We start from the raw sequence: 15375 nt of genomic DNA, 5'->3' as shown, positions 1-15375 counted from the left end.
TGCAAAAGGAAGTTCAAGATAAATGTGGGTAAAAGATGATGAGATGTACAAGGGGAGAAAGTGGCAGCAGAATGGAAGTGAGTATTAACCTCTTCACTCCGGGGCACATCGCACGTCTGGCAGCATTAGCTGCCCAACGTGCGATGTTGCATCATAATAATCGCATTATAAAAAATAAAGTCAATGCTCAATCGTTCGTTCTCTTTCACCCGTGTATTTTGATAACCATAGAAAATTGATGAAGCCAGTTTAGAGAGAATGGAAATTACGTAGGTACGACTACAATAAATATAATCAAGATGGCGACGTCGGCATCATCGAGTACCCACTTGCTCCTCATGCCACCTACGTAGGCGTCACCGTATGGAAGTGGTTAAGAGAGACTGGAGGAAGTGGACAGTTTTAGAAACTTGGGTGCAAATGTGTCAGGAAAGGGAGGAATGGTAATGGAGGTAGAATGTAGATCGAGAGAAGCAAATAAATATCTTGAGGGATTAAAAAATGTAAAGAGAAATAGACATTTGGGAATGGATGCTAAGAGGAGATTATATGAAGGAGTGATTGTGCCATGGGGCAGAAACATGGAACATAAGTGAAGAGAGGAGGAGTTTGAATGTATTTGAGATGAGGTGCCCAAGAAGTATGATAGGGATTACTAGGCTGGATAGAGGGAGAAATAAGTGAGGAGAACAGGGATGGAAAGGGAGTTGGGAGATAGGGTTGATGAAAGAGTATTGGGATGGTTTGGACTCATGGAAAGAATGAGTGAAGAAAGATTAGTAAAAGAGGTGTGAAAGGCAGAGGTGGAAGGAGTGAACATGAAGGGACATCCTAGGATGAGATGGATGGATGGGGTAAAAGGGGCATTGGAAAAGAGGGGAATGTCTGTGGAGGAAGGAAGGGAAAAAACAGAAAATAGGGATGAATGGATGATAGTTGCATATGGATGATGCTGTAATGCATGAGGGGGGGAGTGGGTGGGGGATGGGGGATTTCTCCCCATCTCCTTTTCTGCATGTGGAGATGGAGAGGGGGGTTGCCAATTTAATAAAGCAGCCTTGCTGTGGATGTGCTGTGTTTTGTGACACTGCTTCTGACCCAGGGCAGTGGGCAAGATGCAGGAATGACCCATCATCCAGGAGGAGCCAAGATAAGAGGGAGGGAAGAGGGTGGATGGGAGTGGAGTATGAGGAGATGGAATGGGTGGGAGTGTTTTTTTGTTTTGTTTTTATTGCTACCTCCCTTGTAAGGGGGAAAAAGTTTTTGGTATATGTATGTATATGAAACATAAACTACAAAGGAATCAAAACAAAATCATACATGCATACACCAGAAGGACTTTTTTCCCCATTCCTGCTCACTCCCTGGGTGAGAAGCAATGCTGCAAGATGCAACACATCCACAGCAGGGCCCAACAGCCAAAGCTGGTTTATCACCAGTGCTTCATTACAGAAGAAGCCATCCTTCCTCATCCACTCCTAAGTAATACAGAGAAGACAAGGAAAAATCCCTTTGGACCACATCAATTTATCATCCATTTAAACCCCTCTCCACTAACACCCATCTCTTGCCCTCTTTCTTCCCTGCTCAACAGATATTCTCCTTTTAACCATGGCCCCCTTACCCTCATCTATCTCATTCTTGGTCTTCCCCTTAACTAGATCCATGTATGCTTTTCACACTATTTTTTCAAGTCTTTCTTCACTTATTCTTTCCACATATCCAAACCATCCCAGTACGCTTTAATCAACCTTACTTGCCATCTCCCTTTCCTCCCTTGCTCTCCATCTTACCTCATTTCTCACTCTGTCCATCCTTATAACCCCCACCATACTTATCAAATGCTCCATCTCAAAGAAATTATGAAAATATATCAATCAATCATTGCATCATTTAACTTAGTGGAAAAAACACAGCCCTACAGTGGTTGGCAATGGATCTTAAACCTCCCACACATCTCTCAACGGATAAACTTTGGACTGTTGTTTGTGTTGGATCAGCATGGGACTGTTCTCCATGTATGAAAAAGTATAAGACATAGAGCTGAAACTGATAGGGAGTGATATTGGGTTCAGTCTGGAAACTGTGTGTCAACCCCTCGGGGATGAACCTCCTAATGAAACTGAGAGGGGTTCATAGGTTTCGAAAATGGGCAGCTTTGCTATCCATCTTGCAGGACAATCACACACAGGCACCCATCATTGGTCCCTTATGAAGAAAAGCACAGACCTGTTAAGCCCTGCTAGATATGAGAAATGGATGACAGTGAATAAACAAAGGCAAAGTCTTACAGGACAATTATGATGAACAAAACTCAAGATTAAAATTGTGAAGGAAATTATTAACATTCAACAGATGAAGGGGAATAAGTTACTGACCAATACACTCTGGAGATACAGAAGGAATTAGGGACAACATACAAGCAAGATGACCAAGTATACTGTGGCGATGAAAAAATACAAAAAAGGTAGTAGCATACCATATAAGAGAGGATATATCAAGACAATATGCATAAAGGTATATATAAATATAAATATATATATATATATATATATGTATACATATATATATATATATACATATATACATACACACACAGTGAGACCTCTCATTAATGGACGTTAATTAGCTGTGTTTGCGGTGTTTTTGCTGTGTTTTCGGTGTTTTTGGTGCTGTTGTTTAGTGTGTGCAATCACTATGCCACCCAAAAACCACTCCAAAACACAGAAAACACAGCAAAAACACTGCAAACACAGCTATTTAACACCCGTTAATGAGAGGTCTCACTGTATATATATATATTATATATATAAATGCAGTACATACACATACACACATTATACATTACTTTCAATTGACAATATCAATTAAGTACTTCAGAACAATCTGTGATAGAAAAAATTAAAATACATTATGTAAATAAGCAGCACACTGTCTCTGTCACAAAAATATAATTACTCACTTTTTAGAGTTTGCCACCTGGAATGTATGCCTACGATCATCCGTATCTGTTGCATGAACTGTAGTAGTAATATCCAATTCAAGGAGAAGAGCACCAGCCACTTCTCCCTTGCACATACTGAGAAGATTACCTCCTTCTGTGAAAACATACTGCTTCTCCCAAGAACTCATCACACCTCCCAGCAACTTTCTGTATCAAGTAAAAAAGAAAGAGAAATCCTGTAAAGAAGCATGGAAATTGTTTATCTATAGACCAAGAGCTTCTTCCCCTTTATAACGGAGGTAGCCAAGTCAAGACACACATTCATCTCCATTCCACTCCTATCCACCACCCTTGTTTCCCTCACATTTTAGCTCCTCATGGGTAAAGGGTCATCTCTGTCTCCTACCCACTGCCTAGGTCTGAAGCAATGTAGCAAGAGACATCATATCCATGGCAAGGCTGCTTTATTTAATTGTTGACCCCCTCCCACTACTCTCTGTCCCCTTATGCCCTTTGGGCTACATCAAAATATCATCCACACACAACCACTTACCTCCCCGCCACCACCCCTCCCCTGCCCCCTCCCTTCCTTGCTTAACAAAGAAAAGGGAGAAAGTGGGGAAGAAAATCCCTTCATGCTGCATCAAAGCATCATCCATACACACCCTTTCTCCACTGACCCCTATATCCTGTCTTCTCCCTTCCTTGCTCAACAGACATTCCCCTCCTGCTCAAAGTCCCTTTCACCTTATCCTCAGTCATCCTCAAAAGTTCACACCACTTCTGGCTTCCACACTTCTTTTGTTAATCTTTCTTCTCTCATTTATCTTATGCCAATGATACAAACTTAAAAATAAATACCTAGATAAGCCTACACTTCTCTGTCCTTCATCTCAATTTTGTGTACTTTCAATTGTAAATACAGATTTAAAATGTTTCTTCATAATTTCAGCTATTTCTACATCTATATATTTGTCATTCCCTTTCCACAGTTTCCCTATTTCTTGTTTATTTTTTAGTTTACCATTTACATACCCATAGAATAGTTTAGGTTGGTCCTTGCCTTTATCTATTATGTCTTTTTCATAGTTTCTCTTTTCTTCCCTGTGTATTTTTACATATTCATTTCTTGGTTTGATATATACAGTATTTGCTACTTACTCATTTTTTTCCCATCTTTTCCAAGCTTTGTCTCTTTTATCTTTAGCCTCACTACATTTTTTGTTGTACCAGCACTTAATGTACACCCTTTCTTGCTTCTGCTTTTGTACATATTTGTCTATTCCCTCTTTATAAATTTCTTTTAATATGTTCCATTTCTCTTCCATCTTTGTTTCTTCATTTAAGAAGTTTTCTCAATTTACATTTTGAAAGAATTTTCTGAGTTTCTCAAAATCCATTTTGTTGTACATTAGTCTTCCTTTTCTATGTTTCTCATTTCTTCTCAAATCAATTTGTTCTTTTAGTTCAAACTCTATTAGTATGTGGTCACTCTTCCCAATTGGTGTCTTGTATTCCATTTTATCCACAATTTCAGGCTCTGACATAAATATTAAATCTAGTCTCGACGGTTCTTCATTGTTTCTATATCTGGTATTTTCCTTTACCCACTGAGTTATTATGTTCAATGGTCATGACAAGTAGTATATTTCCCCAAAGGTCTTCTCCACCTTTCACTGTCATTTCTTCCCAACATATTTCTTTTGAGTTAAAGTCACCCATAATTACTATGCTTCCTCCTTCTTTCAGTAATTCAATTAATGCAAGCTTTGTGTCTTCCAACATTTTGTAATGATCACTCTCTGTCCAAGCATATGTTTTTGGGGGTACATATACCACTAATTTTCAACTTCTCATGTCACCGTTTTCAACTTTTATCATAATCAATTCCACATTATTTTTTCCTTCTGTTATCTTTGTCACATTTAAGCCTTTCTTAGTCAAAAACATGACTCCTCCACCCTGTTTCTCCTTTCTATTTTTCAACCAATGGTTGTATAAGCATTGTCCCACAGCATAAGATGGTAGTGGGCCTTTTAATTTCATCTCCACAATTCCCATTATGTCTAGTTTCTCTACTGTCAGATAGTCATTTAATTCATTTAGTCCTGAAATCATGTTATCTATGTTGATATACATTACTTTTAATATTTTCCTTTCTCCTCTTTTGTTTATTGTTTCATTTTTATATACCATTTTCTCAGCCTCAGGTCTAGTACTAAAAAAAAAACAGTCAGTTCCTCTCATTTTTTTAATTTACTTCATTTCTTAGTATCTTTTCCTCTTTTTTTCCTCATTGCTAATTTCTTTTTTATCCATACATTTTTGTAATTTTCACTATTTGCCATCTTTACTGTTTTTGATAGTACTGCTATAATTTCAGACCTTTGATTTTTAGTAGTCTATAATTTTTTTCTTTAGAATATTGTCCCATTCTATTTATTTGTCCATTATTTGTCCCTCCTCTTATATCTCTTTCAGAATTTCTTTTGCAATTTCTTCCTCTTCTTTTTCTCTTTGTTATCTAGGTACATTATATTTTCTTTAATACAATAAACTACTATGCACTTTTTGTTTGTTGTCTGTTTGAGGGTAAATTGACTGTTGGTGTGGTTATTGCTGTGTGAGAGTGCTGTGTCACTGTTGGTTAGTATAATGCTGTTGAGTCTTGTACAGTTTTCTGGTGTTTGTTTTGTGATTGTGTTGATAAATGTTTGCCAATTAATGTTTTTTATTCATGTATTTTGTTGATCTCAGTGTTTAGTACTTGTATTTGGTCTGTTATGTTCTGAGGGATAGGTGTAGGAGCATTGTGTTTGTGTCATGTTGCCTGATAAGGCTTTGGCTTTCTGGTGCAAAGTTTGGATTGTATGATTTTCTGTTGCCTCTGAAGATATATTTTTTGTCTGCATTTTGTATAATTGTATTAAAAGTGTGCACAGTAGTGTCTATGTTTGTGATTGGTGTACTGTTCAGCATCTCAAATTGTTGTTCTGTCTCTTCAGTAAAAGCTTCCCAGTTTGCCCTTTTGTAATTGGTGAATGTATGTTTGTGGCCTACTGGCGTGTATCGTGTTTTGGTGATGATGATTGGAAGGTGGTCAGACCTGAGGGCTCCAACCATTTGCTAGGGTTAAACAGGAGGAACAGGGTCATGTCAGGAAAGGAGGGGGAGTAGAGAGCTTGACGGGAGATATGTGTATGATTATGGGTGTTGTTCATAATGGTCAATGAGTCAAGTTGTGTTTGAAGATCAAACCCTCTGTCCGTGTTGTTGCTGATATAAACGACTTGGCATTAAAATCACCACCCACGATAAGGTTGGGGATGGTGATAAGTTGGTTGAGATTAGCCCCAAATTTGTTTGGAACTGGTAGATGACTGGGGGGATGTACATGTTAACTATTGTGATTGTGGATTTTTTAACTGTTCAGATTTGGATTGATTGGGTTTCAGTGGTGCTGGGAAGCAAAGAGAGTGAGGGAGAAAGAGGTAAAAGGTGTAAATGGGCAGATATTAATGAACATTAAGGCAGTAATGGGAAGATAGGTAGAGTATTTCAGAGAGTTGTTGAAAATAGAGGAGCTTAGGGATTGATTGATTGTGGAAGTAGGAGGAGCTAAGAAAGAGAGTTATGAGGAAGGAAAATGACAGGTATGTAAGAAAAGATGAAGTACAAGATGCAATGAAAATTATCAAAGATAGTAAAGCACCTGGATTTTATGGGTGTCGTGTGGAGTGTCTGAAAAATGGAAGTATTGATAATTTATAGTGGATTGGGTAGTGAGGTTGTTTAATGTAGTTCTATGAGAGGGGAGGGTGTCAGAGGACTGGAAGTGTACTTGTATAGTTTACAAAGTATATGGGGACAAATTTAAATGATGTAGTTTTAGAAGGAGCAGTTTGATGGGCATAGTTGGAACAGCATATGGAAGGGTATTGAGATGAATAGGTTAGGAACAGAAGAAATAATTGATGAGCAACACTGTGAGTTTAGGAAAAGTAGAGAGTGCATGGATCAAATTTTGGTGGTAAGCAAATTTGCAAGAAGATTTTTGCAGACGTCCCTCAAATCAGGCTCGCCCAAAGTGGCTCGACAAAGAAACTGAAAAAAGTATTGCTAAAAAGAGACAGGCTTATAAGAAATATAAGTGCTCGGGTGCATCTAATGACTATGAAAATTATGTATTAATACAGAGAGATTTAAAAAAGACAATAAGAAAAAGAAAACGACAATACGAAATGAACATCGCTGATAAATCCAAAGAGAATCCCAAAAAATTCTATAGTTACATTAGAGATAAAAAGGTTGTTAGAAATCACATTGGTCCACTATTATCTGCTGATGGTCAACTTGAATATTCAAATGAAGAAATATATAATCTCTTAAACAATTATTTTAGCTCGGTATTCGTAAATGAAACACCTCAAAGTGAACTCCTAACTGAAACCTGTGAAAAGTCTAGGGTAAACTTACATACATATACCAAGGCTTTTTCCCCCTTCCAAGGGAGGTAGCCAAAAAGGGTAAACTTACTATGGTAAATATAACAAAAGAAAAATTGAAAGGTGTATAGATAAACTCAAAGTTAATAAAACACCAGGGCCTGACGGTTGGCATCCAAGAATCTTAAAGAAAATGAAAAATGAGATTGTTCTTCCATTAGAAATTATTTTCAAGAAATCCATCATATCCGGAGATGTCCAAAGAGAATGGAAGCTAGCTAACGTTACTCCCATATTCAAAAAAGGTGACAAAAAGAAACCAAATAACTATAGGCCTATAAGTTTGACTTCAATCGTAGGAAAAATAATGGAAACTATCATCAGAGATGCTATCGAACATCATTTAGAAAGTAACCGTTTGATAAATGATAGCCAGCATGGTTTCAGACGGAAACGTTCTTGCGTGACAAACTTACTTGAATTCTACAACACAGTTATCTCGAATTATGACAAAAGAAACAATATAGATTTAATATATCTAGACTTTGCAAAAGCTTTTGATACCGTCCCACATGAAAGACTACTTACTAAATTAGCTTTACACGGAATAAGTGGTAGCCTATTAGGTTGGACTAGTAATTGGTTCAATGGTCAAAAACAGATAGTTGTTTTAAATGGAAAAACTTCTAGATGGAAAAATGTTACAAGTGGAGTTCCTCAGGGTCCGTTCTTGGGCCACTTCTATTCATAGTATATATAAATGATATAGACCATGGACTAAAATCTACTGTTTCCAAATTTGCTGATGATACAAAACTGTGCGGAATGGCAAATGATCACTCAAACCAATTAGATATTCAAGAAGATTTAGATCAATTACAGCAATGGTCTGAAAAGTGGCTAATGAAATTTAACACAAGTAAATGCAAGGTGATGCACATAGGTAAAAATAACAGTAAGTACGATTACAAGTTATTTGGAAATTCGTTAACAAAAGTGGATAGTGAAAAAGATCTCGGCGTAATTATCAGTAACGACCTCAAATCATCCAAGCAGTGTATTTCAGCCTCTGAGAAAGCAAATAAGATTCTATGACTGATTGCACAATCTTTTGATTTCAAAAGTCCATTACTCATTAACAAGCTATATAAATTGTTAGTTCGTCCACATTTGGAATATGCTGTTTCCGTATGGTCACCGAATCTCATTAAAGACATTGACAGACTAGAAAAAGTACAACGGCGAGCCACAAAACTGATTCCAAATATAAAAAATAAATCATACGAAAATCGACTAAAACATATGAACCTGTTTTCCCTAAAAAAGCGTAGACTCAGAGGTGACTTGATACAGGTCTTTAAGATTTTAAAGGGAATTGACAACATCAAAAGTGACCGAATTTTCACATTGAATGAGAATCAGACAAGAAACAATTGTCTCAAACTGTCCGGAAATAGATTCAATTTGGAAGTAGGTAGAAACAACTTTGCCAACCGTGTAGATAATGAATGGAATAAACTTCCTGCACAGGTAGTGCAATGTAGTTCAGTTCAAAGCTTTAAGAATCATTTAGATAAACACCTAAGCAAGATGCTGTAATGATTATAATCTATTTTATATTATTTATTTTTGTTTTATCATTTGTCTGTTTGATTTTCATTTATTATTAGTTACATGTCGATTTATTATTATTTACTATTTACTTGTTTATTTATTACTTAACTATACCTATGCATTTATTTATGTATTTTATTTGTTATTTACATTATTATAGTTTTTATTTATTATTTTATTATTATGATTTTTTTTTTCGCATCCGACCTAGATATGGACCAAAAGGTCTCCTGTCGGCATGCTCCGCCTTTGTAATCCTTTTTAAAATATTAATCTGGCATTTATGGATTTGGAGAAGAAATTATGGGATAAAGAGAAAATCATTGTGGGAGGTATTATAAATATATGGGATTGGGGGAAAGCTGTTAAGGGCAGTCCAGAGTTTTTACACGAGTATTAGAGCTTGTAATAGGATTGGTAATGGAGAGATTATTTACCTAATTGTAGTATACAGAAAAGGAGCAACACTCATTGGGTCCCATCTCCTATTCTCTAATTTTCTAACATACCTACACTCAAATTCATGTACAGTTCTAACTTAACCTATATCTTTGATTTTCAATTATATTTAGATTTGAACTCATATATTGTTTGAGCTTGGGCTACATCACCTTCTAAGCTATTCCACATATTTGGTTTGGGGTGAAGAAGGGGTTACATTAGGGTTGTGTTATGTTGCCACAGCTGTTCAATGTGTACATGCATGGGGTGGTATGGGAGGCAAATGTGAGGGTGATGGGCAGGGGATTGGAGATGGTTAATGAGAGTGGAGTGAAGTAGGAGTTGAATATATTGTTGCTTGCTGATGACACTCCACTTGTGTGTGGAAGGCAGAGGTGGAAGGAGTGAACATGAGCGGGGGATCTAGGATGAGATAGATAGATGGGGTAAAAGGGGAATTAGGAAAGAGGGCAATGTCAGTTGAGGAAGGACGGGAGAGGACAGAAGATAGGGTGAATGGAGAATGGTTGTGTATGGATGATGCTGTGATGCATGAGGGGGATTGGGTGGGGAATGGGGGGTGAGGGAGTATGTGTGAAAAATAAATTGACACAGCCTGAAGGGATTTCTCCCCATTTTCTCCTTTTCTGCATGAGGGGACTGAGAGGGGGATTGCGAATTTTATGAAGCGGCCTTGCTGTGGATGTGCTGTTTTGTACCAACAAAACCAACATTTAATAATTTGGATTTCCACATCTTTAAGACTAAGCTTTGAACACCAATCAATTTTCCCCCATCCTATTTCTAATGTTTTAGGATCCTCTCTTGTAATATACATTACTGTACAAACCTCGTCACCTGTACAGCCATGTGGCATCAAATTGAAATGTGTGTGGCCAGATCTGACATGCTGGCCTGATCAGACCTGCCTTCCCTGCATGACCCAAGGCTAACCTTTAGTCAAGTGCAATTGTGTAATTATGTACAAAAGGTGATTACCCATGTGGTATAAATATTAGCTCCTGGCTGCATGCATATCAGTTCAGTTTCACCATACAAATAAAGGAGACAAACTCACCCACACTCTTTTCTTCTTACTGTAGCCCACAGCAGCTACAATGGTGACCAGAGTGAGAGCCTTGGACCTGTCTCCTGTTGCTGCCACCCCCATCACCACTCCAACTCTCCCAACAGCCACTGGAGGACATTAAACCAAGAACAGCATACTGAGATACTGTCCATCATTCACCTCCCACCCACAGCTGATAGAACCCATTGGAGCATCAACATGCTCCATCAGATGTGGCTCCTGCACCTCCCAGCACCCATCCGATCTGTCCTTGGCAATATCAAGGATGAAATCACTACCACAGTAGCAGTGCCAGCCAAGAGCCACCAACAACAACAATGACGCTGGACCACCATGATCTGATGCTCTGCAAACCTGCATCTCACCTTTGGGAGTTCTCACAACTCCTGGAACTTTGTCCTGGCAGATGTCAGGATGCCTGTTCTTGGTGCTGAATTTCTCACTCATTACAAGCTACTGGTAAATATCACCAACAGCCTGGTCTGCACAACAGTTCCCACTGCAATGCCCCTCCAAACAACACTGCAATCAACTATGGCCATCACCATCAATGCTAGACATCTTTATGTCCAACACCCACTGAACCATTTGGGACAACTTCATCAAGTCTTCAGCAGAGATGGCCCATCTCAACTCCACTACAAATTGCTTATTGAGCCACCTGGGGCAACCTTAACATGTCTCCAGGAGAGATGGCCATTGGCCAGCCCCTTACATACAGAATGCCTTCTTAAGCCAAGGCCATTTTAAGAGGGGAATATTGCACAAACCTCATGGCATGTACAGTCATGTGGCATCAAATTGGAATGCATGTGGCCAGATCTGACACGCTGGCCTGATCTGACCTGCCTTCCCTGAGTAACCCAAGGCTAATCTAATCCAGTGTAATTGTGTAATTATGCACCATGAGTGATTACTCATGTGATATAAATACCAGCTCCTGGCTGTATGTAAATGAGATCAGTTCCAACAGACTAATAAACAACAAACTACCTGGTAATATTTCCTTCTCACTGTAGCCCATGCCAGCTACAGTATCCTAACATATGTAAACACAAAAAAATTTCATGCAGGTTCCCTTATAGTGTAAAAGTCCCTCCCTCTATGACTACATGATATTCAACAATGCATATTAGAAATGGAAAAAATATATATTCTTAGGTTTTTGGTTGTGGATTTATACTGGTTACATCATTTAACCCCTTACCCAGCAAGGACGAGTAAACTCGTCTTCACCCAATTTTTCTTTTTCAGAGTGCGATGAGTAAACTCATCCAAACATGATGTTTCAAAAATAGACACATATGAGTATAACAATTGAATTAGGGCCATTCTCAGCCATCAACGAGTATACTCGGTGAATTATACATCTGGTAGCTGTGTCTCTTCTGCCTTGGGATGCATTTGTTAGTGATAAGGTATCAGTCAAATCTACCTAGTTGTATTTACCTTGTTGTAATATACGGGAGGGGAGCTATGATCGTGGTGACCCGTCTTTGTATCTCTCCGCATCAAGTTTTGTCTTAAAATCTTGTATAGTGTTTGCACATATTGTTTTGTTGTCTAATTTGTTCTATGTATTAATCATTCTGTGTGGGAAACTGTTCCTTTTCAAGTTTTTTCTATGGCTATATTTTTTCAGTTTTTTCCGCTTTTGCGCACATCCACTCACTTGTTTTTTTTTTTATGAATTATGCTCAGATGTCGAGCTCAGAAGATGAGAATGAATATGAAGCTTCAATTAGAAGCTTGGATACATCAGATGAGAGTGCAAGTTCATCTGACGATGGCTATTCTCTCTCAAGTGAGGAGGAGGATTTACGACATTGGTGTCAACATGCTTTCTCCACCACCATGCTTCCCATACACTGGAAATCCTGGATTATCAGTTGTAGAATAAGATATAAAAAAAGAGTAAAATAGGTGTGTGATTTCCTTTTACTTTCAATTCTAAAGCTGGTAAAAAGACAATAAAAAAAGGGAAGATGACTTATCTTGTTTTTGCTGGAAATGGTATCTTCAAAATAAAATTTAAAGTAAAATATTGGTAATAGATAAAAATAAAAGTTATTTCCATAATCAGTATGAAAAATACTATATAAAAACATTAATAAATTGTCTTAAAATGAAACATTTCCTCAAAAAAAAAAAAAAAACTTACCGGGTAAGGGATTAATAGTCCAATTTGACCCCCATATGACACAATAAATATCCTTCTCATAATCTTTATATCTCACAATCATAAACCGAATTTTTCCCTTATGCAAGACTGTATACCAATTTCAGCTACATGCATTCATGACATACATACATATACCAAGGCTTTTTCCCCATTACTAGGGAGGTAGCCAAAAAAGGGAAAGGCATAAAATCATTTCCACCCATTCCATCCCTGAATACACTCCACACCCCTCCACCCTCCCTCTTATCTGAGCACCTCCTGGATGACGGGTCATCCCTGCACCTTGTCCATTGCCCTGGGTCACAAGCAGTGTCGCAAGACACAGCACATCCACAGCAAGGCCGCTTCATTAAATCGGCGAACCCCCTCTCCGTCCCCCCATTGCATATAAGGAGAGGACGGGGAGAAATCCCTTTGGGCTGCATCAAATTTTGCTCACACATACTACCTCACCCCCCATCCCCTCACCCATTCCACCTCATGCAATCACAACATCATCCATATACAACCATTCTCCATTCACCCCCTGTCTTCTGTCCTCTCCCGTCCTTCCTCAACAGACATTCCCCTCTTCCCCAAAGCCCCCTTCACCCCATCCATCCACCTCATCCTAGGACGTCCCCTCATGTTCACTCCCTCCACATCTGCCTTCCATACCTCTTTTACTAGTCTTTCTTCATGAAAGTTATATAATTTTTGGATATAAGAGGGCTACATAGAAAAAACATAATTTTCTCAGTTAATGCTGGGGTATCAAAAGTCTACCCAAACTTCTGTCATCTCTCAAGGTCTAATTCATGATTCTGAAAAGTAACTTAAGGGACATTCTGTGCACACAAGACACTCCATATGACACTCATCCAATCCAGATGCCTTACCATCTCTCATCATTTTCAAAGCTCCTTGAACCTCATCTTTTCAAATATCTCTTCTATTTTCCTTTCCCATCACTCATTTTCTTAGCACCTCCCACTGCTACCACCAATCCCTCCCTATGCTCCTCCACATTCAACAACCCTCTAAAATACTCTACCCATCTTCCTCTTATTGCCTTCACTTCCATTAACATATGTACCCTTTTCCTTTTCCTCTGCCGGGATCATCCCCTTTTCCTATCTTAACTTTCTTCCAAACATCTTTTCATTTTTTTTTTAAGTTTTTCTCAGACTCATACCCTTTTTACATCTGCTCTCCTTTTTACCTCCTTTATCTAACATTTTGCTTTTTTTTCCTTGTTCCTCTCTTATATTTCCCAAGTCCTACTTTGCAATCAATCCCTAAATGCTCACTTCTTCTCTTCTACTACCATCTTCACTTCATCATCCCACCACTCACTACCTTTCCTTCTATTCCCTCACATCTTCCTCATTCCAGATACCTTCTTTACACATCTTGTCACTACCTCATTCAAACACTCCCATTCCTCTAAAGCTCCACCTCTACTCTATCCTTCACCACCTCCCACACTTCTCTCAGCTTCTCCTAGTACTCCTCCTCTTTTTCATTTTAATTGTTTTGTGTACCTCTCTACTTTTCACCCTTTCCCTTTTTCTCTACCTATCCTCCACTCTCAATTAACTTTCCACCAAAAAATCATCTGACATTTCCCCCACTCTCTCTCCCTAAAACATGGACATCCAGAATCTTCCTATTCTTCCTTTGAATGCCACTACATAGTCCATTAATATTTCACCAACCATCTTTCCTTCAACCACCCTTTCCTATATGTACTTATGCTTCATTTTCTTCTTAAACACTAAGTTAGCTATCATCAACTCTATTTCTAAACACATCACCATCAACTCTCCAATGAGGTCCTGGTGTGGCAGCATCTACATTGTGGGCAACCCCTTCCAACATCCAGCATGGAAGGAATCAGGTGCCAAAGCACCAAAAGAAGCCCTTGCTACCCCTGTGGGTGGCACAGATCCCTTAGAGCAATTTTGGTTACCTGGGATAAGTACCTTAACCCTTACTCAAAAATACACCTTCATGTTTTGTCAACACCAAGGGGTGATTCTCCTGTGATCATCCCTCTTCTCCTCCTAACATCTGCCTCCAGAAGCATGGAACCAAGAATGGGAAATAAAGTTTAATACCAAAAAATGCAAAATATTGGAAACTGGTAAAAGTGGCAAAAGACCATCCTTAAACTATTCATTGGGAAGTGAACCCATTACAAAAACAAAAGAGGATAAAGATTTGGAAGTGTTGATAAAAGACAACCTGTCATCTGACAGACATATCAGCAGAATTGTGGGAGAGACATACAGGTTACTGCAGAAGATCAAAGTGGCATTTCACTACAAGGATGAAGAAATGATGAAAAAATTCATTAGACACCCTGATCCATCCAAGACTGGAATATGCATCAGTAGTATGATCCATACACAGAGTGAAGGGTATAAACAACATTGAGAGAATGCAAAGGGCAGCAACCAAACTGGTCCCCAACCTGGCAGATAAACTGTTTGAGGAAAAACTAATAGCAGTGGGTCTACCATCTTTGAAAGATCGAAGAGAAAGTGGTGATATGATTACAGTATTCAGATCACTAATGAGGATAGATTGCATTTACTCAAGAGATTTCCTGATTAAAGGATAACCACACAACATAAGTACTACTTTGCATAAATGTATGATAAATCACATCTAGAAA

General features: G+C 38.4%; 1 protein-coding gene across 5 annotated transcripts in view; it reads right to left on the bottom strand.

Annotated features, from left to right (window-relative positions):
• LOC143035720 (DCC-interacting protein 13-alpha-like) overlaps positions 1-15375 on the bottom strand; it is an 86160-nt gene that overhangs the window by 32342 nt on the left and 38443 nt on the right. For all 5 annotated transcript variants that reach the window (XM_076202605.1, XM_076202606.1, XM_076202610.1 and 2 more), the window contains exon 8: positions 2963-3151. In XM_076202605.1, the coding sequence (XP_076058720.1) occupies positions 2963-3151 (189 nt within the window). The remainder of the gene's footprint in view (positions 1-2962; positions 3152-15375) is intronic.

This window comes from Oratosquilla oratoria, chromosome 19 (genome assembly GCF_046742065.1).
Source record: "Oratosquilla oratoria isolate Oo_2021 chromosome 19, ASM4674206v1, whole genome shotgun sequence".
NCBI classification, from domain to species: domain Eukaryota; kingdom Metazoa; phylum Arthropoda; class Malacostraca; order Stomatopoda; family Squillidae; genus Oratosquilla; species Oratosquilla oratoria.
This window is presented reverse-complemented; position numbering and strand designations above follow the sequence as displayed.